Below are 22,409 nucleotides of genomic sequence, written 5' to 3' on the forward strand. Positions count from 1 at the left end.
CAAGTTTGTAACAAATATTTATAACACTCATACCAGAATATATTGTTTTACAAAGTGTAGAAAGATTCAACCAGAAAAGAAAATTATCATGATTAGCAAGTTTGATTTGTGATTATTTGTGTAGTTAAAAAAAATGAAAAAGTAAACTCTACTAGCCAAACGTAGTGACAGTCATTTGTATGTTTTAGATTAATACAAAGTACAAAATATATATTATTGATCCACTTGAAGCACATTATAGGATTTTAATTTTCTTTTTTGCTTTTGGGGTAGAAAACATGGCAAGAATTCAATAGCAGGAAGAAAACATGTGATCTAAATTGACACAATTTTTTGTATAAAATTTGAGTTTGTAACTAATATAACTAAGTTTCTACAAAAATTACAATTACATCGAAATTGCACGAATTTACACCCGATATTGTTAGATTGAAACAATTGGTTTGAAATGAAACTTGTGATGTAAATTGACATAATTTAATTTGGTATAAAATTTAAGTTTGTAACTTATACAACTAACTTACATCAAAATTGCACCCGATATTGTTAGATTGAAACAACTAGTTTGAACTAGAACTATTTACACTTGATGTTGTTAGATTGAAACAAGAACTATTTACACCCGATATATAATATTGTTAGATTGAAACATCTAGATTGAACTAAAACTTGTGAGACCCCAAAACCCTAGTTGAATTTTGCAAGTTATTACAATTGTCGGGATGCCCTGAAAACATTAGGAGTATAAAAAAATCCAAATCCAAATGGAAAAAAAGATAGCAATCTTGGGGAAAAAAAAAAGGAAAGGAAAGGTACACCATAGCAGATGTCACGTTCATGCCAGGTGGACCAAAATGACTAATGTGCCCGGAGGATGAAAGCATGCAATTAGCAACTTCAAAGAAATGTCCTTTATTTTGCTGGAGTGAAGGAAATTATTCTTGGAAATTTAATCGGATTTACCTGTTATCTTCGGGTCTTCCTTGTGTAGAAGTATGCAGGATTACGCGGTTAAGCAATTAGCAAATTTCAGTCATTGACCGCGGGGTCAATGCGTCAATTGAGATTGGAGATAATAGGAGGAAATTTCTTTCTTTTTCCCTATGAATTCCTAGGATGGTGGGTCGTAGTACCAAAGGGAAAAAATTTGTAAAAAAGAATCTGCGTAACAAAGCAAAGTGACTTTTGTGCACAGAGAGAGAGAGAGAGAGAGAGAGAGAGAGAGATTATGTGTGTACACACACACATTTTGAAGATAAATTTGAAGATAAACTCTGTTTTTTTAAAAAAAAAAAAATGGGGAGGGAGGGATCTAAGAAACAAGAAGGATGAAAGGGATTTGAACCCAAGAACTCTAAGGATACGTTTGATAAAGTTGAAGTTTGAAAACTGAAATTTGAAATATGAATCTATTAAATTACTAAATTATTAAGTATTAAGATGCGCATTTGATAAAACTGAAATATGAAATATGAAATATGAATCTATTAAGTTATTGATTTTTAAGCACTAAATCCGATACATTCGAGTGTATATCATATTAAGTGCTAAGTGAATAACTTATCACTTATTTTTAGGAGTAAGTTTTGCCTTAACAATTCAGTGCCACTTAATTAATTCAAATATTCAGTTTTTTGTTATCAAACGCGTCTGAACAAGTTAAGATCCGAGTCTATTAAATTTAAGTACTGAATTGGATTATGAGCTTAAATTTGATACATTGAGCATATATCACATTAATTTGGCCTAAAAAATTCATTGCACTTAATTAATTCAGATATTCTTGATTATCAAACGTGTCTAAACATATTAAGATTTAACTCATTAAATTTAAGTATTAAATTTGGTTATTAAACAGGAACTTAGGTCTCAAGTTTAGTAATTAGACCAAAGCCTTCTCAACTTAGGTACATCTGCGCGTGTGTGTGTAATGTACATTTTGAAAATCAATTTATAGGCGCTTTTTAAACAAGGTAAAACCTGTTTAATGAGGTGGCCCAAGGTGCAGCATTTACAAATTATTGCAATAATAATAAATGTAGTTCAAGGCTTCAAGCTTGACCTTTTTCCACTACTCACAGTAGGTAGCTTTTTATAGGCGGCACACCACAGATACTTGTACTTGTTCTTCTTAATTCTGAACTTGGACTTGGGGTAGCCAATAATTAAACCGTTTTAGCGGTCTTGTGCTTTTTTAACCAACAGAAGAGTCCTGTCTAATGCCTAGTGCAGATAAATTCTTCTGACATTATTAGTAAATCATTTGGTGATGCAACCAAGATTCAACTAGAAAAGAAAAATATCATGATTAGCAAGTTTGATTTGTGATTATTTGTGTAGTTATAAAAAAATGAAAAAGTAAAACTATACTAGCCAAACGTAGTAAAATCATTGTATGTTTTAGATTTTTTTTAAAATTTTTTTTAGGAATTTCCCGCAAGGAGTGGACCCCGCAGACTAAATCCCCTGCCTCCGTAACTTGTTGGCAGCGAGGCTCGAGCTAGAGACCAAGCCCCATCTTCAGCAACCCCATGTCACCGGACCAAGCCCCGGGGGCATTGTATGTTTTAGATTAATACAAAGTACAAAATATATATTGATCCACTTGAAGCACATTATAAGATTTTAATATTTTTTTTTTGGTAGAAAGCACGGCAAGAATTCAATAGCAGGAAGAAAATTATCTGAATTTTTTTCAATCACTTTACATAACTACGTGTTTCCAATTTTCATGTTTGCATGATGATACCTCATGCTGAGACCATGTATCCCTAGACCAAAAGTAAATCTCCAAGAGAGCTTCTGATCATTTTCCTCCTCTTTTCAGTGCTGTGTCTAAAAACCAAAAAACCATTACAACTTTTGGAATAAGAACGTACAATACAACTCCTAATGCCTCATTTCCCTCCTCCCTCTTTCATCATATCCTGGGGAAAGACTCCCTTCTTCTACCTTCGTTGTTCTCTAGCTGATGCTGTTGAGTACTCCTAATCATATCACATCTTTGTTCCATTATTCTCTGCCAAGTTTCTTGGCTATTTGGTTCAGTAGTTTTAAGGTAAAAAGACAACCCCTTTTGCTTCTGTTATTGCACTGTTATTGTATATGCATCATGCATCTAACCATGATAGTGTGTACATTATCAGTGCCAGTGCGTATAAGATTAACTTTAAAGTTGTTGGTTTCGCTTATTCATTTAATTGATATTTCTACTTGGCATTTGTGCAAGGTTTTACTCAAAGTTAGACTCCAACTGGTGCAACTTGATGGTCCTAGCACGGCTGCTGATATTTGACTTCACTATACTTGGCTGACGACCGGATTTTTGAATCCTGACTACAGATCCATCTAGGCTACACACCACTCTTAGTTTAGATAAGGTTAGATTTCCATATACTCATTATGTGACTGAGTAATGTTCGCTTTTTTTCATATGTACTGGAAGTTAGCTTTTTGTCTCTCTCCATCACTTCTATTTTATTTTGCATTAATAAAATTTGGATTGGCCCTGTATCCGAGGTTTGGGTTAAAATAGAAGAGCATAAAACAACGTGGGCATATTTATCCAAGATATTATAAGTGGAGAATCATCAGAAGGTTAGTGGTGCTAGTTATCGCAAGGAAATTTTTATATTTTTTAAAAATATGAAGAAAATTGCTACATACTCCTATTTATATCGGTGCAATCTGTAATTACTTCAAAATATATATCTCAATCAAAGATAGGGTATAAGAATCATTTCACCACTATTGATATTAGTATTAGGCCATAATTGGCTGACAAAGAAGATAAGTGTATATTTTTTAAACTTGAGAAGAGGGCGGCGTTATGGTGAGAAAACTTAAAAGGAGATTTTTGAAATTATCCTTAAAAATTGGTGTTTAAAAGTGTTTTTGAAGGTGTCATACAGTTGCCCCCTCCATTCCTCGCTCTTCCCTCACCATCTTTTGCCTCACTGGATACAGGATTTGGACGGTTGTGAGTAATAACCGTTCGGAACAATATAATATTTTTGGAACAAAGTATAACTCTATTTGAACTACTTGTAAAACTTAAAAACAAAGACACAATTATTACATATGAGACCCACGTGAACAGTAACAGAATATCACACCTCTATTATAAGGATGTACAAGAAATTTACAAAGAGTTACAAAACAATCAAAAAATGTTACACTATTTAGGAACGGTTGACGGATGGTTAACACATCAACCGTCCCTGCCCTGCGTCCTCATTAGGGTTGCAAACGAATCGAGCGGCTCGAGTCCGAGTTCAACTCGAACTCGGTCAACATCAAACTCAAGCTAACTACAAACTCGAATTCGAACTCAAGTTCAAAAATACTAAACTTGTTAGTTCGCGAGTCGGTTCGAGCTCAATTATATATATATATATATATATTATTTTCTATTTTAATAAATATATTTTTATTTTTTATTTTAACAGTAAAATTACATATATATATCCCTAAAATTTTATTATTTGTTAAGAAAAATAATAATAATTATTTTTTATTTTTTAAAAATAAAATAATTATTTTTTATTTTTTTAAACTCGAACTCAACTCGAATTTGAGTTGAGCTCAAACTCGAGCTTTACATTTTGAACTCATCGAATTCGAACTTCATAAACTTAGGTTGAGACTCGATTTTATTAGGTCAAAACTTAGATTCAATTCAACTCGATTTGTTTGCACTCCTACTCCTCGCTATCCCTTCCCCTTTCCCTTTCACCCGCGGCCCATCTCCTCCTCCCCACCTCCCCCAACCTCTCACCTTCTTCCCCTGCAAACTCTTACATTTTGTATGTCCTTGAGTTAACTCAGTGCAAAACCATATCTACCTGGATGTAGATTGGAACAGCATAAACAACTTTCAGATTGAGAGTCCATTTGCATGATAGAAAGAGATAATACTATGAAAATTGAGGGAAAAAAGATACAAATAATTTAGGGGTATAGGTAAAGAAAGATTAAACTGGGTAAATTCCTGGCACAAATTAACTGAAATGGGGGTGCTTTGATGAAGAATGGGGTAAAAAAAAAGAGGAAATGGCATAAGAAAAGGCAACGAAAGTGGCATAGAATATTAGACGGAAAACACTAGAAAAGGTGAGTGTTCTATGGCAATTTCTCCAAGGAAATTAAATATGGGACAAAGTGAGCCAAGGAGGCTTTGGTTTATTGGTTAAAGGTTGAGATTTTAGGAATTAGAAGTTCTATTTACATGCATGGACTTGGAATTTTTGAAGTAGCACTTTCCGCCTCTGTTTGGGCTGCCTAATCCACTTGTTCTCAAGAGGGGCATCTACAATTGCATCTGCATCTGTGGATACTACTCTACCTAAAATGAGACTAATTATTCTTGTGTTACCGTTGTAATGTTCAGGGCAGCTGATAATCATCTTCTTTCAAATGAACAAACATATCACCGTAGTTATCTATCTGTTCACTTTCATTATTGTTCATTGTCTCTATAGATCACATGTACTGCTTTTGTGGCCCAAATTTCCATTCATTTAGGTGACATAAAATAAAATGTCATTTTGTTCTGCTTCGTTGTCAGAAAAATGCTCAAGACAGTTTTGAACGTGTTGCTGGGAATTATAGCAAATCTTGGCATAGAGTGGATGCGCAGTTACTCAGGCCTTGACGCAAAGATGAAGACTCTAGAAAGAAGAATTGGTGTGCTGACCAAAAAAGCACGTGACATACACATGACAATAAGACATGAGCAAGACCTACATTCAGGATATAAAAGAAAGAGGGAAGTTGGGGATTGGTTGAAAAATGTAAAAAGAAAGAAAATGAAATACCAAAGCCTGAAAAGAGATTACCAGAGGAGACCATTTCGTTCGCGTATTTCATTGGCACAGTACGTTGATGCAATGATTCAGGAGGCATCAGATCTTCTTGAACAAGGGTCATTTTGCAGTGGCTATATGATTACTGTCCGTGAGGAGAGCAAGCCCTTGGTAACAGAAGAGCTGATAGGCCAATCAGTTCAACAAAATTTGACAGACACACGGGCTTTGTTAATGGATGACAAGGTTTCATGCATTGGGATCTATGGTATGCCTGGAGTAGGCAAGACAGCTGTAGCAAGTCATATCCATAACCAGCTATTAAAAGAAGACAAATTTTTGAAGCATGTATATTGGTTCAGTGATGCTAATTCTGAAGTCTCCAAATTGCAGGACGACTTGGCGACAGTCTTGCGTCTCGATCTCCCAAACATGGATGTTGGTGATGATAGGAGGGCAGCCAAATTATCCTCGGCATTAGAGAGGAAGAACAAGTTTGTGATCATACTTGACGGTTTATTGACGCCTATTGATGTCGGAACGGTAGGAATTCCTCTAGGAAAAGAAGGGAGGAAGTTGATTGTGGTTAGTCGATCATTGGATGTATGCAACAAAACGGGATGCCAAAAGGAAATTAAGGTGGAACCTCTTTCTGCCGATGAAGGTCGGATGCTGTTTATGGAGAAACTTCGTAGTAGGGACCAAGAGCTCCCACCAGATGTCCTAGAGATTTCCAGGTCTATTTCAGAAAAGTACGGAGGTTTGCCGCTTGGGATCATCGCTAAGGCGAGAAGCATGATAGGGGCTAATGACATTCGTGAGTGGAGAGATGCATTGGCAGAGATGGAAGAACGACCAGATGGCAAGGTTTTTGAGGTAATGAAAAGCAGTTTTTATGGCTTGAGAAATGAAAGGTGGAAGACCAGCTTCTTGCATTGCTCTATCCTCTTGAAAGATGAAACAGTTCCAAGGGATGAAGTAGTTAGAGGGCTCATCTCGAAAGGATTTCTAGACAGAAGATGCAGAGAAGCAAAGCTTGATCAGGGTCATACCATACTCAAAGCACTCGAGAAGGCTTGTTTACTGGATTGTGTTGTGAATGATGGAGTGGATTGCTTGAAGATGCATCCTTTGATGAGAGACATGGCCACTGAGATAATGAAGAGTGATCCAACCTACATGGTAAAACATCATTATTTTCCTGCATTTTCTTTTGTAGGACTAGGAATGAAGTCTAATTGCAATGGAAGTAGGGAGTATTGTTTGAGTTGAGATGGTACCATTAACGAATGGGGCAGTGCCAAAATTGCTCTGCTTTTAGGTATAGTATTACTCTTTTTTTTTTTTCTCTCTTTTTCTTCTCCCAAAGTAGAGACAATGAATACTAATGTTTGAGTTGGAAGTGACAAACTTTGTGCAAATTAATAGACATATCAACAGAATGCCATATCCCAGTGACCATGCTATGCTGTTAATCGGTTGGAGTTGGACAAGCGAAAACGTTCCTGGAGGTTCAACTCAGAAGCCAGAAATTTGCTCTTTCGACCTTGTCGAAGCTTTCCTGTTTCTCTGTTTGCCATTCCCATCCAAAAACGATGCGACTGGGGATCTCTTCCCTTCTGTCTCCCGCTGGTAAACACCCCAACTGAGTAGTTGAAAGTAAATGTATAGAGATCCAAATCCTCTTTTCTTTTTGTCCTTTTACTATACACCAATTTGCCTTTTGAATCATGTTTATGCATGTCAAAAAATATATATATATATATAATAAAGTCGTATTTTCATTCTTATCCTTTCATGTTTTCATCTTTCCTACCTGGCTTAACGAGACAACAAGTAGTTTCCTACGTGACTTGCTCCTTTTTTTGTTTAGATATATATCAATTCTGATTTCCTATAAGAATTCTTAATATTATATGATTCTTATTTCCTACCCAAAAAAAGAACTGGAAAGTAATGCGATATAAATAAAAGAGACATAAATATCTCTATTAGATATATCTCCAAATTCATGCCAATAATTGTGTACTGCATAGGGAACCGAAGTAAATAAGAATCGTTATCACTACAAGAAGTAGAAAAGTAACTAATTTCAAAAGGAACCATTAATAACAGAAGTCAATATCTGATGTTGGAAATAGGATTCTTAATAAATTTTATTATTAAATGCGTTATCAAGACATAGTGCATAGCATGAAATTTATGAAAAAGAAAAAGTTAATTGAATCCAATTAACTATATGTATTTGACCCGAACAGTCAAATACAAATTCCTATTTGAGTACGGGTTTGTAAATTCCTATAAACCTATTCGTTGTTAATCAAAACATGCAGGTTATACTCATTGCTAGGTTATAGGATTCACAATACATCTCTGCTCAGATGGTGGGGAATATTTAGTGTGTGGACCCATACAATAGGAGTCCATGTACTTAAAGGACTCAATATAGTTGAAGTGATCTTTCAAGGTAGGTAAACAATCTCGCATAATATTTAGTAATAAATTTCTCTTTTATTTCACATATTATATCTCACATAATATTTTTGTCTTTAATTTTGATAAATCATTATCAGATTGGTGGAATCGATAACCAATACCAACCTGAAGTATCTTCTTCCCAGATCCCAATTAGTATAACACATGATTTTAATCAACAACATTTCAATACACTTCATATGAATCATTCATCAGAAGGTTCAACGAAAACCACACATGAAAGGAATCCTCATAAAAAGATTTCCATGAGAAGGTAGATTTAATATACTATTTTACTTTCTTAAATTATAATCTTTATGTATTGTTATACACAATCTTGAATGCGATAAATCATTTATTTTTTTATACTTAGTTATCCTGCTTTGCTATCATGCAGTGATAATGGAAAATCAATAAATGCTGATTTATACGGACAAATCAAGGAGAATATTCAAACAGAAGAAAAACAAAAACAAGTTTCTGAAGAGTAGAATATTATTTGATACTATTTACTGCACTTTTTATTTATTTTCAAGTTTTTGAATGTTATGGTATTGTCGAATGTTATTTTTTCCATTTTTGAATTATTATTTACTGAATTAGATGTTCAAATTTATATTATAAGAATACTTTATATTACCATACGCATATAGTAATATACTTAAGAAAGGTTATAATAAAATATACATTAAGTTTGTATTTCTTATCGATATTTTTATAAAATTGACTAAATAGTTTATTATTTTTCGAAGATTCCCGCTCAACGAACGGGTACAAAACTAGTTAAGCAATTGAAAGTTGGAACTCATTCTAAAACAAACAAATTTATACCCAACAAAAACACATGAGAAAGAAGCCAAACTTGGGGCAAAGAACTTGGAAGATGCAAAAAACGCCTCAAAATGCACCAAATCAAGAAAAGTTCTTCACATATACATCTGCAGTAAAGTTCTTAAAACAAACCCTTAAAAACACCAATCCACATTATTTTGCAATAGCATTCCTGATTTTAATCAGTAATACAATCAAATGGTTAAACCCTCTGAAACCAAACTATGAAGTCACATGTTAATGATGTTGAATGGATCAAGATCTTTGAATAGATTAGATTTTATTTTCTCTTTAGAATGGAAGCTCTTTTTCTTTTTTCATGTTCTAACCTGAATCAGAGATTAAGCAAGGGTTATGGCCCAGCATTTCACTACTAGACCAGAGAAATTGTAGACTAGGAGGCCGCACATCAATAGCAAGGAGAAATGGAAGAAGACCAGTACAAGATATGAAGTCCTTGCTAAAAAAGTGCCATGCTAAAAAAGTGCCATGGCTAAAAAAGTACAAGATATGTTTTTTCCTATCAACATATGGTATTATCTCTGAGAACACATGAAAAAAGTGCCAAAGGCTTGAAGAGGTGAGGACAAAGATAACCACTGGGAAGACAATCCGCAACCAGCAAGAGATACACAAGCTACTCCGGACGCTAAACACTGACAGAGCATCCAATGGAAACTTAAGGCCCTGCTAGAGCTCATGGACTCGGACGGATTGCTTTGGGGAATGGATAAAAGGGTTCAGTAGGGAAACTGGAAATGGCATCTAATATGGTGGTTGAGCTGTGGGGACTTTAAGATGGATTTCCAAGAAAGCTACTCCACATAACTGTAAGAACATGCTTGAAAGAACTTGACATTTCTAGCCAAATGGAAATATAGGGAAGTGTTTTGTGCTACATGTTTTGGTGGGGAAGGGGGGGGGGGGTGGAGGTTTCTACAGCCACAGATGCCCTGGTGCTGAAAACTTTGTCATTCATTTCCACTTCTTGTTTACCATAAAGAACTGTTACTTATTAACTGTCATTTTAACCTTTAAAATTGACACAAACTCTAAAGCAAGTATTTATCAAAAAAAAAAAAAAAATCCCTCTAAAGCAAGAATTGGAACTTAATAATGCTAGACCGTCATTTGGTTTTACTGATGAGAAGAAAGGGACAAATAAAACTAAATGCCATACACTTCCATAAGTGGGATATGGCCATTCTTCTAAAGAAGGAAACCAGACATCTATATGAAGTTCAAATACTAGACAACCTTTCCGGCGGACAGAAGTTTAGAGCACAGCTGATGATTGGAATCATGGAAGGCAAAATCTTCAGATTTATGTAAGTTTTCTTATTCTCAAAAATACAATCCAAACAATTTTTGCATCATGATTAATCTTTTGATCCTTCCCAGAGGGGTCAAAAGATTCCAAAGGCCACAATTTACACAAAGGAATTTCCTTTAGCTTCTTATTATTTCAACTCTTCACGAGTCAAAGGCATTAATGCTTGGTCCTTGATCCAAATTGCTCTAGATGCAGTGGGGACTGTCATGTACCAAGTCTCACTCAAATTTTCTATATGTTTGGATTTATGGACTCTTACCCAAATCAAGGATAGCGACAGGAAAGAAAACGGATTGTATGAATTAAGTCCTATTTGGTTGTATGAGATTTGTCTGCTTTACAATGGCCTATAGTCACACCCAGAAATTCCATCCCAGAAATTCTTTATTGATGACAGGATATTCCACTATGAAAGACAACTTTAATTTGCTTGGGACTTGTTGGACCAATTCTTCATGGTATACGTGTTTGTATCCAACCCGTCCAATTTGTTTCTCCAAAAGCCACTGCTTTTTTTTTTTTTTTTTTTTTTGTCAAAACCAAAAGCCACTGCTTTGCTTGTCCGCTGAAACAAGTTGGATTATGTTTCAAGGCAACTGGATAAATTCTTAAGTATAGGAAAGTTCAAACTCAACACATTCGAAAGCCAATGACAGTTGAGAAATTAGTGCCCAAAAGGCAGATCAACAATCCATAGCTCTTAATTGCTTAGATGGCATTTCCAGTTGGCTTCCAGCAAATGCTGGTTCAGCTCTATATTAGGCTCGCCTCCTGAGAGAAGCGAAACCTGGGTGTGGTTGAGAGGTACTGGAGCATATTCCAAGGAAATCTAAGATAATAACAAACTTTATTTCAACTGCGGATGAACACAAAAGAGGCTCCAAGTATTCTCCTCATGCACTTCCCAGCAACAACAGCTGCTGTGCTGCAAAGCTATAATCATATGGTCAAAGATTAAAGCAAGAAAACACAGGAAAATAAACAGATGTCACCTAAGATCTCACCCCGAGACGGGGTAGCACTGATGCAAGCAAGTAAAGAAAAGGGGAAGAACACTAGAAACTAGTAATTAGGAATTATTAATCTAATTGGAAGTTTGGGATTCAAAAGAGCCAAACCAAAAAAGAAGCCATGAAAACTGCTAGAAATTCAAGGGGTTCTCAACATGTTTATAGATATTAAGTAAAAGATCTTGAGCACCAGCTAGAATATTTGGTGATGCCACAGCGAAAATGAGGTCAGAGGCTTATTCAAAGTCAAATCAGGAAGAATTGCCAGAGCACCAGCCAGTCTGCTGGAGATCTTACATATCTTCTTCTTTTCTTGGTAAGTGGATCCCATATATCCTAGCATCCCCAATTTGTGAATATTAATAACACAGAATAGCTGTGACTGTCATGGATTGTCTGGAAACGAAGGCCTCTGAGTCAACCAACCATCATGAGAGAGAATTCTAAATGAAATTCCAAACTCTGCCTAATTGGTCTAAATATGTCAGTCAAAAGAAGTAATATAAGGACATTTTCAAGACCATTATTTTGCAAGATTTGATTTGAGTACCCCAAGAATGTTATAATCGATTGACTACTTCTTTCCTATCGATGACAGATATGGTAAAAGTAGCCACTTGAGACTAGAAACCCATTTATTCCAAGCCCAAATTACCAATATAGAAATATAAAGGTTGCTCCTCTAGTTTCTCAATTTGCATTCTCCAGTAATGGATGGATTTCTTGCATTTTTTTTCTACCAAATACTCAACCTGTGCCTTGTACAAAAAAGGATGGAACAAGCAAATTATTGCTAAAGGAAGCAAAAATAAGAAAAATGACAATGCGCAGATGAACACTAGATATTTTCACCATATCAGCCACAAGGAACTAGCCAAAGTCGTAAAGTGCACATAAGTCAACGACCCGAAATAGATAATTACTGCTATTACCTATAGCAAAGAACATGCATTTGGTTGTTAAAACCGGAACAGGATTTAGAGCAAAAGCAGAAATGAGGGCCAAACCAGTACTGCCCCTGATTCTGAAGGACATAGGCAGGACAGATGGAGATACAAATAGAATTTGGTAAAGTATGAAAACTAATGGCCATGGTCATATCAGTGCAAGAATCTGCCTGATATCTAGCTAGCGGATCATCATTAAACACTACTTCACCTATAAGATCAAACAAAACAGAATTTGACAGTACTGAAAGAAAAAGCAACATAGTGGTGTTCCATGTCTTTAAGATCATGTTGGATAATCTCAGACAAGTGTTGGTAGTGCAAATAGGGAGTTGTGTAATGGAGGAAGATGGGGAATAATTGAGAAGGAAAAGACAGACTTACTTGACGGTTGAAGGGGACATTGATTAAACTACTGGAGATTCAGCAACAAATTGAACAAAAGGTTGTATGACACTCCCTGAACCAGGATCTTTCCATCGCAACAACTTCCACCACTCAAGCTCTTCTTTCAAGATTTCAACAGCTGTAAGGGGCGGGGAGGGATTTGGTTGTCCATCAATGCCGGAAAAGGACAGAGGCATCCTTGCAAGATTTTTACACCCTATTACCCTAATATTCTCAATGGAATCACAGATTATTATTCCCTCACAGATGCTCCTTAGTTTTGGCAGATGTTGTAAAGTCAACTTTTTAAGCCTTGGGAAGTTGACAAAGGTTTTAAGAGAGTGTTGGTCACCGTTATTTAGACTGGAACGTACTTTGCCCCCTTCCTTGTCAGCTATTATCTCTTCCAATCGATCACAAAACAGCAATTCAACCACTTCCAGATTTTTCAGGTGTTGCAGCAACCATGGTGTGAATATTGTCGTCATTGTATTGCACCTGCTGATGGTAATTGATTTTAGATGGCAAAAAATCCTACATGGAGGGTCAAATTCAATTTCCCATTTGAAGAGTCCAACAAAATTTGGCAACAAATGGAGACTCAAATGCTCAAGGCTTTCCAGTGGGGCCCAAGGAGATAAAATCATCTCTCCAACTAGTTGGTCTTCAGAAGAAGACACCTTCATGATGCACTCCAGTTCAGGACAATTGTCAATTAAACACAGAGTCAAGCCTCTTCTTTGAATATTGAACGATGAGAAAGCAGTGGTTAAGCAGGCGCTTAGCCCATGACAATTTATTAGAGCTAGTTGTTGAATGTCCTCTGGCAGCACTATGGCACTCTTTCCTCCTCCTAGATCTATACCACTAAGTGTCACCTTGTTATTTATTTGGCATGGAACTGGAGATGGAAACCATAACAGGCTTAGACTTGGGCTCACTTCAATAGTATAAAAAATGGGAGTTTCGTAGATCTGGCGATATTGAACAAAATGACAGAGAGAAAATCCACCTTGAAATTCTTCTAGATGTTTCAATGCTTTTAGTTCTTCTACTCTGACTTCCACATCTTCTGGAATCCGGAGGCTTTGAAGATGGGAGAGTTTGCATATTGTACCATCTGGAATCGTCCTTAATCCTGTACTATCAATGTTTAGGCAGTTCAGATTGACCAATCTTTCCAAGCCTTCAGGCACATTCTTAATAGCAGTATGATATAGATCTAACTCCTTCAATGCCTTGAGCCCCCCTAGTGGCGGTACAAAACTGAGTCTGTAACATTCAGATAGCAACAGTGCAATAAGGTTCCTCAATTGTGAAACACTGTTTGGCAGCACTTCAAGGTCATAGTTGCGGCTTAAATCCAGAACTCGGAGGGCTCTCAACTGAGAAAAGAATGAATCAGGAATCGATCTCAAATGATTACTCGCCAAAATCAAGCTTGAAAGTTTAGGGCACTTAGGTGATATGCCTGACGGAATTAATGATATGTTGTTATCTATCAATGAGACCTTTTCCAAATCCTCTTTCCATTCAATCTCATCTGGTATGCGTTGCAAGCATCTTCCAGATTTTACCATATACTTACTGTCAGAGTCTATTATCCTTAGTGCCACATCTCGTATCAAACAATGCATCTTGACACATTCAATTTCTCTATCATTACTTTCCAATAAACACATCCTTTCAAGTCTTTTCAGTATCACATGGCCCTGGTCAAATAATGATACCCTCGATCTTCTTTTATCCATGAGTCCTTCCAAAAACAACAATCTTATCAATTCATCCCTTGGAATTTTGCAGTTTTCAGGGTAGAAAGAGCAATACAAGAAGCATTCCTTCAATCTCCGATCTCTCAAGTGATTAAAAGAGAGATGCAAGATATCAAAGAGATTGTCATTTTGCCCAACAAAAGATCCTTCCAACTCTTCTAAGACTTCCCTCCACTCATGAATGCCATGCACTCCCTTCATCCGTCCAGCAATGGTGATAATCCCGAGCGGCAGACCACCGCATCTTTGCACCATAGACTTCGCGATCTCCTTTACATCCAAAGGAAGTTGATGTGGAGGACAAAGTTTCTCCAGAAACAATGTCCAAGCTTCTTTCTCGCAAAGAGGTTCGACTTTTATTTCCTTTTGGCAACCTACTTGACGACACACTTCTAATGATCGACTGGTTACTATCAACTTGCTTCCATCTAAGCCTAAAGGAATTCCAATTTTATTTATGTCAAATGGGATCCATACATCATCCAATATGATCACAAAATCTTCCATTCTGCTCAATGCTATGAACAATTTGGCTGCCCGTTTCCTCTCATCTTCCTCATTTGAGAGATCCACATTTACGGCTTTGGCAACACTGTCCTGTAATTTATGGATGCTGCCCTCTTGTGGGGCAGCAACCCAGTAAACTCTATCAGGGAATTTAGTTCCAATGACGAAATCCTCATAGATATGTTTTGCTAAAGTTGTTTTGCCTACCCCTCCCATACCATATATTCCAACACTTGAGATCCCATCGTTCAAAAGCCAAGCCCAGATTTCTTTCATATTTGTTTCAATTGTTTGGCCTTGCCACTCTGTTTCTACTAGCAGCCCACCAGGCAAAATCTTCTCCAGAGATGCACCCTGCTTTGTAAGTTCCTTAATCATTTTATCAACATGTTGCACCATCTTCCAACGTGCATAAATATTATAAAAGCTAGCTTGCTGGGCTTGCTCTTTGAGGCATTCAAATTCTATTTTTATATCCTCAACTACCTTAAACAACTCTTCAACTGCCCTCTTCCTTTTCTTTTGTAGGTGCGAGTGTGCACCTCGTACTCTCGTGATCATATCACCTGATCGACACGTCAAATGATCAAGTTCTTTTTGAACATGTTGCATCTTCTTCTCAAGGGAAATGTAACCATGTATTGGTCCCAAACCAAGGTCTATAAGTTTATTTGCCATGTTCCCTGCCAGGAAAAAAAAAAACAATTTTAATTATCTTGGATTTCCATAAATAAAGACCAAACATCAAAGGTCTTTGAGACCCTATAAGCCTTCAGATATTCGTATATGGAAATCATAACATCTCTCAATGAAATTGCTGACAGTGTAAAAGTGAGTCCTAGATAACAATAAATTCATTATAAGCTTCACGGACATTATTCCTTGGCTGTCTCTGTTTTTATGGTTCAAGGATTACTTTAATATAACGTTTTTATTTTTACTGATTTTACTTGTAATGTATCTCTGACACATTATATACACAGTCCTCTTGTAAAGGTGTATTTGAACCGTTTGGATTTGAAATCCTACAGGCCAAGTTGATTGAAGTTGTTTGGATAAATCAGGACTCTTCAGATTCAGAATCCACCGTAAGCCCAAAGGATTTTAACTGTAAAAAATAAATGGAATAATTTCCAACTCGCCACGTCATTTGATATTCCTCTCTTTGACTCTTTTTATGATTTCAATCTACATCTCATATTTCTTTACCTTCTCTTTCGGTCCATGTGTTCTCTTTCACCATTCTCACTTTTTCACAGGGAAAGAACAAAATCTCTGTTAATCACGTATAATCATCAAATACAAGATAACAAATCTACCAAGAAAATTTACAGAACAAGCAGGTGTCTGAATTCTGATTGAACCATAAGCGTCACTTCTTATCAAATCACTTGCTCACTTTACTAATCAGTTGAAAAAAATTCATCCTAATATTGCAATGAAGAACAGGCAAATTATTTGCATTTAAAAAATTGGTAAAATTAACCAAGAACAAAAACAAGACAGGGAACTTTTACAATGAAAACTACCCCTAATAAATTCCCAACAAGAAATTAACCAAAAAGAAAAAACCAAGAAAAACAAAAAGCCAAAAAAAAAGAGTTCAGCTTAATCTGAAATTATTCATGCTTTTCGGAAACCTAGAAATAAAAAATTCTTCCTGCATATGAATTCAAAATTAATCAGACACAGAAAATTCATCGAAAATCATAAAACGCAAACAATAATTGTCGTATTACCTCAAATGCTGCGCTGAAAACAATTAACCAAACTCGATTTGAGAGAAGCTGGTGCCGCCTGGACAATCTGGAAGAACAGACGCAGATAAAATTTCTCCAGGAATGTGTAGTGAAGTAAATACATGAGTCCGAGTTGACTCAGAAGACGAAAGGCGAAGACTTTCAGGTGGGAACTCTGAAGTTAATAGCGGTAAAATGTGAAGAAATTTCCTGCAGTTTTCTTCGAAATTCTGTAGGGTAATATTGCGGTTAACCCCCTGTCGTCATAAGCTTGTGTGATTTTGGCTCTTAAATTTTACTTATCATCATTTCACCTCTTTTTTTTTTTTGGTATAAGTCCCTCTATTTATATCTATGTGATTTATAGTTTAAAATTTTGAAATCGTTACAACCTAAGAGTCAAAAACACTTGTTTCACCATCCAACATGAATTTCACTTGAGGTTATGATGCCTGAAAAGTAATCTTTTTTTTAATTCACTTTTTTAAATTTTCCTTTCCTTCTTAAAAGCACAACATATTCCAAAGCCTCATAAGTTATTGCTCTTGAAAAATTGTTAAATGGTTCAACAACTACCAATATTATACTATAAGCTTAGACAAAAAAATCTTTAGCGGTCTAGATGATTAACATACAAGCACTAGTTGAGTGGATCCAGAGCCTCGTAAGTTGAGTTGTTGTCTTGTTCAAATCGATTGTGTAATTCTCACAACATGTGATGTAAATTGACATAATTTTTGGTATAAAATTTAAGTTTGTAATTTATACAACTAACTTACATCGAAATTGCACGAATTTACATCTGATATTGTTAGATTGAAACAACTAGTTTGAACTGGAACTATTTACATCTGATGTTGTTAAATTGAAACAAGAATTGTTTACACCCGATGTTGTTAGATTGAAACAACTGGCTTGAACTGGAACTTGTGAGGAAGGGAATCTTATGGAAAGGAAAGGTATGGAAAGCAATCTTGAAAAAAAAAAAAAAGGGAAAGGAAATGACTAATGAGCCCGGAGGATGAAAGCGTGCAATTATCAACTTCAAAGAAATGTCCTTTATTTTGCTGAAGTGAAGGAAATTATTCTTGGAAATTTAATTGGATTTACCTGCTATCTTCGGGTCTTCCTTGTGTAGAAGTATACAGGATTAAGCGGTTAAGCAATTTGCAAGTCATTGACCTCGGTCAATGCGTCAATGGAGATTGGAGATAATAGGAGGAAATTTCTTTCTTTTTCCCTATGAATTCGCAGGAGGGTGGAAAAAATTTGTTAAAAAAAAAAATCTTGGTAACAAAGCAAAGTGACTTTTGTAGAGAGAGAGATTATGTGTGTGTATACACACGCACATTTTGAAGGTAAATTTGTCGGTTTCTTTTTAAACTTTTTCCGTTTAAATTCGGGAGGGAGGAATTTAAGAAATGAGAAAGAAGATGAAAGGGATTTGAACCCAATAACTCTAAGGATGCGTCTGATAAAATTGAAGTTTGAAAATGAAAGTTGAGATCTGAAAGTTGAAGTCTAAATTCATTAAATTATTGAATTATTAAATACTAAATAAGATACATTTGAGTGTATATTACATTAAATGATAAGTAAATAGTTTATCATTTATTTTTTGAGAGCAAATTTTGTCTTGACAAGCATTAGTTGAATGCATCATGGTCTCATAAATTGAGTTATTGTCCAGTTCAAGTCGGTTGTTTAATTCTTATAATATCTAGCTTAAACTAACACAATTTTGGTATAAAATTTGAATTCTTTTTATAACTTATACAACTAAGTTTCTATAAAAATCACTATTACATCAAAATTGAAATTGGAATCGTTTATACCTCATGTTATTAGATTGACACAATTGGTTTGAGTTGGAACTTGTGAGGCCCCAAATTCCTAGTTGAATTCTACAAGCTATATAATTGTTGCCCCAAAACATTAGGATTATAAAAAATTCAAAATCCAAATTGCACGAATTTACACCCATATTGTTAAATTGAAACAACTAATTAGAACGGGAACTTGTGAGGCCTAAAAGCCCTAGTTGAATTCTACAAGTTATTATAATTGTCGGGATGCCCCGAAACATTGAGAGTATAAAGAATCCAAAATCCAAATGGAAAAAAAGATAGCACTCCTGCAAGTCTAGCCTTCATCGTCTATTGCAAGTCTGGCGTGGAAATGGAGAAGCAAGGCGACAAATTCACCCCCGCATACGGCTCAAGCGGTGAAGGCCTCCTCCTTTACGCTTGGTAAGCACGTCACCACAGCCAGGCTTATTGATACAGATGTAATATTAAAAAAAAAAAATTGTAACCACGTGTTTAAAGATTTTTTTTATATTAACAGTGCATACAAAATTAATCCGCATATATAGAGTTTGGGTCATCACTTTGAATTGTCTGATTTTGGTTCCCTTGTAGATTAGTAAAATTTGGCTAAATCTGAGCAAAAAAGAGCAAGGAGGAATTGGGATCGAAAATTATTGAGCATCATATCATGTTGACCTGTTCAAGATTTTTTTTCAAGTTAATGGCTTGAGACATTTGAGGTCAAGCATTCTTGAGATAAAGCACTAGGTATTGGGTCTTGAGCTGCAAAATTGATCAGAAGTTTCTTCAACTTTCTTGTTTAGATGCCATTCATTTTGATTTTAGAATTTTTATCGCTTTGGATTTTAGCATGACCAACTAATTTTCGAAACTAGCTAGGTCAAATGATGTAGTCTAGTTTTGGGGATTAATTAGTATTATTTGGGATTAATTCATACGCGTATTTCATTGACACACTAAAATGACTTACTTGAAAATCGTGTAATTGTCATTCATTGTGAAATAATTAATCCTAAAGCATGCTAATTAAATTCTTCTTAGGTGAAATCTATAACCCTAATATCTTTCTTCAGTAATTTTCTACAACTTTGCAACTGTCCTATTAACAATATTTCATTTCTAGAGTTTAGCTAAATCTTGACACATTTGATTTATTTTCTTGTAATTAACCGAAGTAGTAATTTTAAATACTCATCTCAATGGGTTTGACCTCCGAAATACTCCAAAACATCTGATTGACCTCGTACGCTTATAGAAAAAAGTCGGTCAACCGCCTTCAGATTTTTGTAGTTTCTCCAAATGTGGTAATAACTAAATCAAGTCTAGCAGGTCAAGAACTGAATGCGAAGCTAACTATGGGAGGCAATTCTTTGTTGGAAAAATTTTCAATGGTTTGAATGTGGTTGAGTCTGCTCCAAAGGTAAACTTTTATCTGCTTATGTCTTAATTTCTTCCTGTAGATGTTGTTTGGTTTGTAGTATTGCGTGATAGAAACTGTTTTTTAAGGAAAGTAGTCCAGAATGAGGAAAGAAAAGAAAGATATATACACACACAAATACATACATACATATTTACAAGTATATATATATATATATATATATATATGGTTTACTAGTCGCCTCATAAATTCTATATCTACTGCAGTTTGGGAAAGCTCGTTGCATCATCATTATCCTCCATTGAGAGAAATACCTCGTCCAAAAGTGAGAGCTCAACTTCATCATCATTGCCTGCTTGGACACTGTAAATACCTTGAGAATCTGCGTTTGCATGGTGAACTCGACACAGCACCCATTCACTGAGATCCTAAACAGAAATGGTGGAAAGTGGTAACTGAAGTAAGTTATAAGCTTAAGAAATTAATACTATTTTCAATACAAAATCAAAAGATCAGAAAACAAAACATAGGAAGAAATTCATAACCAAGCTAGACCTTCAATTGTGCTGCCTAGGTCGAAAGTCTAGCGGGAGTCCAAGGAGGAAGAAATCAAACTCATTCGTTTCTGTTTTTTCAATAATGATTATGTACAATTGATTTCAAATTGTATTCAAAATGACTAATTAATATTCTCAATAGTACTAGTGCAGGCTCCTTGCTTCAACTCAAATTGTTGTTTGCAGATTAAACGTCACGTAAAACTCCATTAACAATGGGGGCAGGTAATGTGTTGAGTGGATAGAAGAGAAAAAAGTGTAAGTGAGAAGTTCCGAGTTCGGACACTTTCATTTACAATTAAAAGGAAAAAAAACCCATTAACAATAGTACATAACTTTTAACCAAGATGGGCCCAAAAAGAAAAGCAGACTCAACTAAGTAGATTTTTCTATAATCGCTTTTCACAATTACCTTTTGAGAAATCTACAGGAAACAAGAACAAGCCTATACCGTTTATTCATTGTCCCTACTAACTTAGGCACTGACACAAAGTTACAAAAATAATAGTTTAAGCTTTGGGGTGCCTAATATTTTTGCTTAATACATAAGAATGCATTTTAAGGTTGAAGTCTCAGAATTTAGATCAATTCCTGGATTCTAACCCCTTCTCTCCCTCTCCATTTCTTAAATTCCCTTGCTTGGGAAAAAAAATTAGAAAAAACGCCTTTTAAGGTTGATACCACATCTAATTTTCCTGAAGATAATAGAATCATCATCTATAGATCACATTAGTCTAAAAGATATATAAATTCTCCTAATCGTGCTGGTTTGGAGAAAATCCTATCGATATGTTGATTTTTTTTTTTGGCAAGAAGCCTACCAATATTTTGATGCCTTTGATTTAATAATTGGGTGGAGAATATCTTAGATACACCACTTTTAGTAAATATTGTCAATGACCTTTTTACAGCAAAAGTACTGTGGATTATAGACAAATATCACAGTAGGATTTTTCTGAAGAAACTCAGATAACAAACATCCTAAAATTTGAGAGAGAAAGGAGAGGACATATGAAACATAATTGAACTTGCTTACTTTCTGTCCATTTCTCCCTTTTTTGACATGCCTTTTGAACAAATGGTATTCTTCCATCACCCAATTAGTCTGGATCCTTTTCTGAACTTGATCAATGCAGAACACCCAATATTTCTTGATTCCCAATTTTTTGCCAGCACTTGTGACTATATCTTCATCCATGTCTAGTTCTTCCCAGTGCCCTTTTTCAGTAGCTCGCCCTTGGATCACTTGGCTGAAGAAATACCATTGATTTTGGCTCATCAAAGCTTTCTCTTTTAATCCCACAAACAAGACGATTAATCAACTTTAATAGACAAAAACATAAACAAAGTTCTGCATGAAACTATTAGAATTTCAGCAAGAATTTTAGCTAGAGAAAAAAAAATTTTGAGATTTCCTACCATTGAGCTCCCATGGATCAGTTGAACAAAGATCAAGCTCAGGAATGATGCTAGGATTGCATGGTAAATTGGTGACCTTTCGGTGGAGGAAGTAACCAATAAGTTCTTCATCGGTTGGATGGAAATGAAAACCAGGAGGAAGGATTATTCTGCTATCTCCCATGGTAGAAGTAAGCAATATTACTATATGATGACAATTTTCTGCTAATTAGAACTCTGTTTTGAAAGACAAGGTCAAATAATTGGATCTTCTCATTCTTGTGTATTTATAGGAGAGATAGGAGTATAATTTAAGAAAGTAGAGTTGATAATTAGTTGGGTTGAAAGGCTGCCGTGGTGGACCAAATATAGATTTGAAGGGGGAAAAGGAAATTTAAATTCAGAACCCCTAATTCTTAAATTATTGATACAGTTAGTGCTA

The 22,409-nt window shown here is 35.4% G+C and overlaps 3 protein-coding genes and 1 long non-coding RNA gene across 5 annotated transcripts; 1 reads left to right on the plus strand and 3 right to left on the minus strand.

The window, feature by feature from the left end:
- Nucleotides 1-3,318: 3,318 nt before the first annotated feature.
- Nucleotides 3,319-7,358, plus strand: LOC113778391 (probable disease resistance protein At5g63020). Its single transcript, XM_027323792.1, has 3 exons — nt 3,319-3,380; nt 5,567-6,986; nt 7,233-7,358. The coding sequence occupies exons 2-3, from the start codon at nt 5,571-5,573 to the stop codon at nt 7,260-7,262; spliced, it is 1,446 nt and encodes a 481-aa protein (XP_027179593.1). The 5' UTR covers nt 3,319-3,380; nt 5,567-5,570; the 3' UTR covers nt 7,263-7,358.
- On the minus strand, nt 6,661-7,317 carry LOC113778393. The gene is made up of 3 exons (XR_003469260.1): nt 7,085-7,317; nt 6,857-6,979; nt 6,661-6,751 (listed from the first exon to the last, which is right to left on the minus strand). It is a non-coding gene; the product is annotated as an uncharacterized LOC113778393 (long non-coding RNA).
- A 3,766-nt stretch (nt 7,359-11,124) lies between the features above and the next one.
- On the minus strand, nt 11,125-16,959 carry LOC113778854 (probable disease resistance protein At4g27220). Of its 2 annotated transcripts, none has more exons than XM_027324372.1 (3): nt 16,806-16,959; nt 12,785-15,749; nt 11,125-11,368 (listed from the first exon to the last, which is right to left on the minus strand). In XM_027324372.1, the coding sequence occupies exon 2, from the start codon at nt 15,742-15,744 to the stop codon at nt 12,808-12,810; it is 2,937 nt and encodes a 978-aa protein (XP_027180173.1). In that variant the 5' UTR covers nt 15,745-15,749; nt 16,806-16,959; the 3' UTR covers nt 11,125-11,368; nt 12,785-12,807. The 2 variants fall into 2 exon arrangements, with proteins under 2 accessions (XP_027180173.1, XP_027180172.1); XM_027324371.1 differs by having other exon boundaries at nt 11,125-11,376.
- Nucleotides 16,960-20,268: 3,309 nt separating this feature from the next.
- On the minus strand, nt 20,269-22,163 carry LOC113778812 (NAC domain-containing protein 104-like). Its single transcript, XM_027324309.1, has 3 exons — nt 21,989-22,163; nt 21,606-21,859; nt 20,269-20,440 (listed from the first exon to the last, which is right to left on the minus strand). The coding sequence occupies exons 1-3, from the start codon at nt 22,149-22,151 to the stop codon at nt 20,270-20,272; spliced, it is 588 nt and encodes a 195-aa protein (XP_027180110.1). The 5' UTR covers nt 22,152-22,163; the 3' UTR covers nt 20,269.
- Nucleotides 22,164-22,409: the final 246 nt, after the last annotated feature.

The sequence above is a fragment of the Coffea eugenioides genome, chromosome 7 (assembly GCF_003713205.1).
Source record: "Coffea eugenioides isolate CCC68of chromosome 7, Ceug_1.0, whole genome shotgun sequence".
NCBI lineage: Eukaryota > Viridiplantae > Streptophyta > Magnoliopsida > Gentianales > Rubiaceae > Coffea > Coffea eugenioides.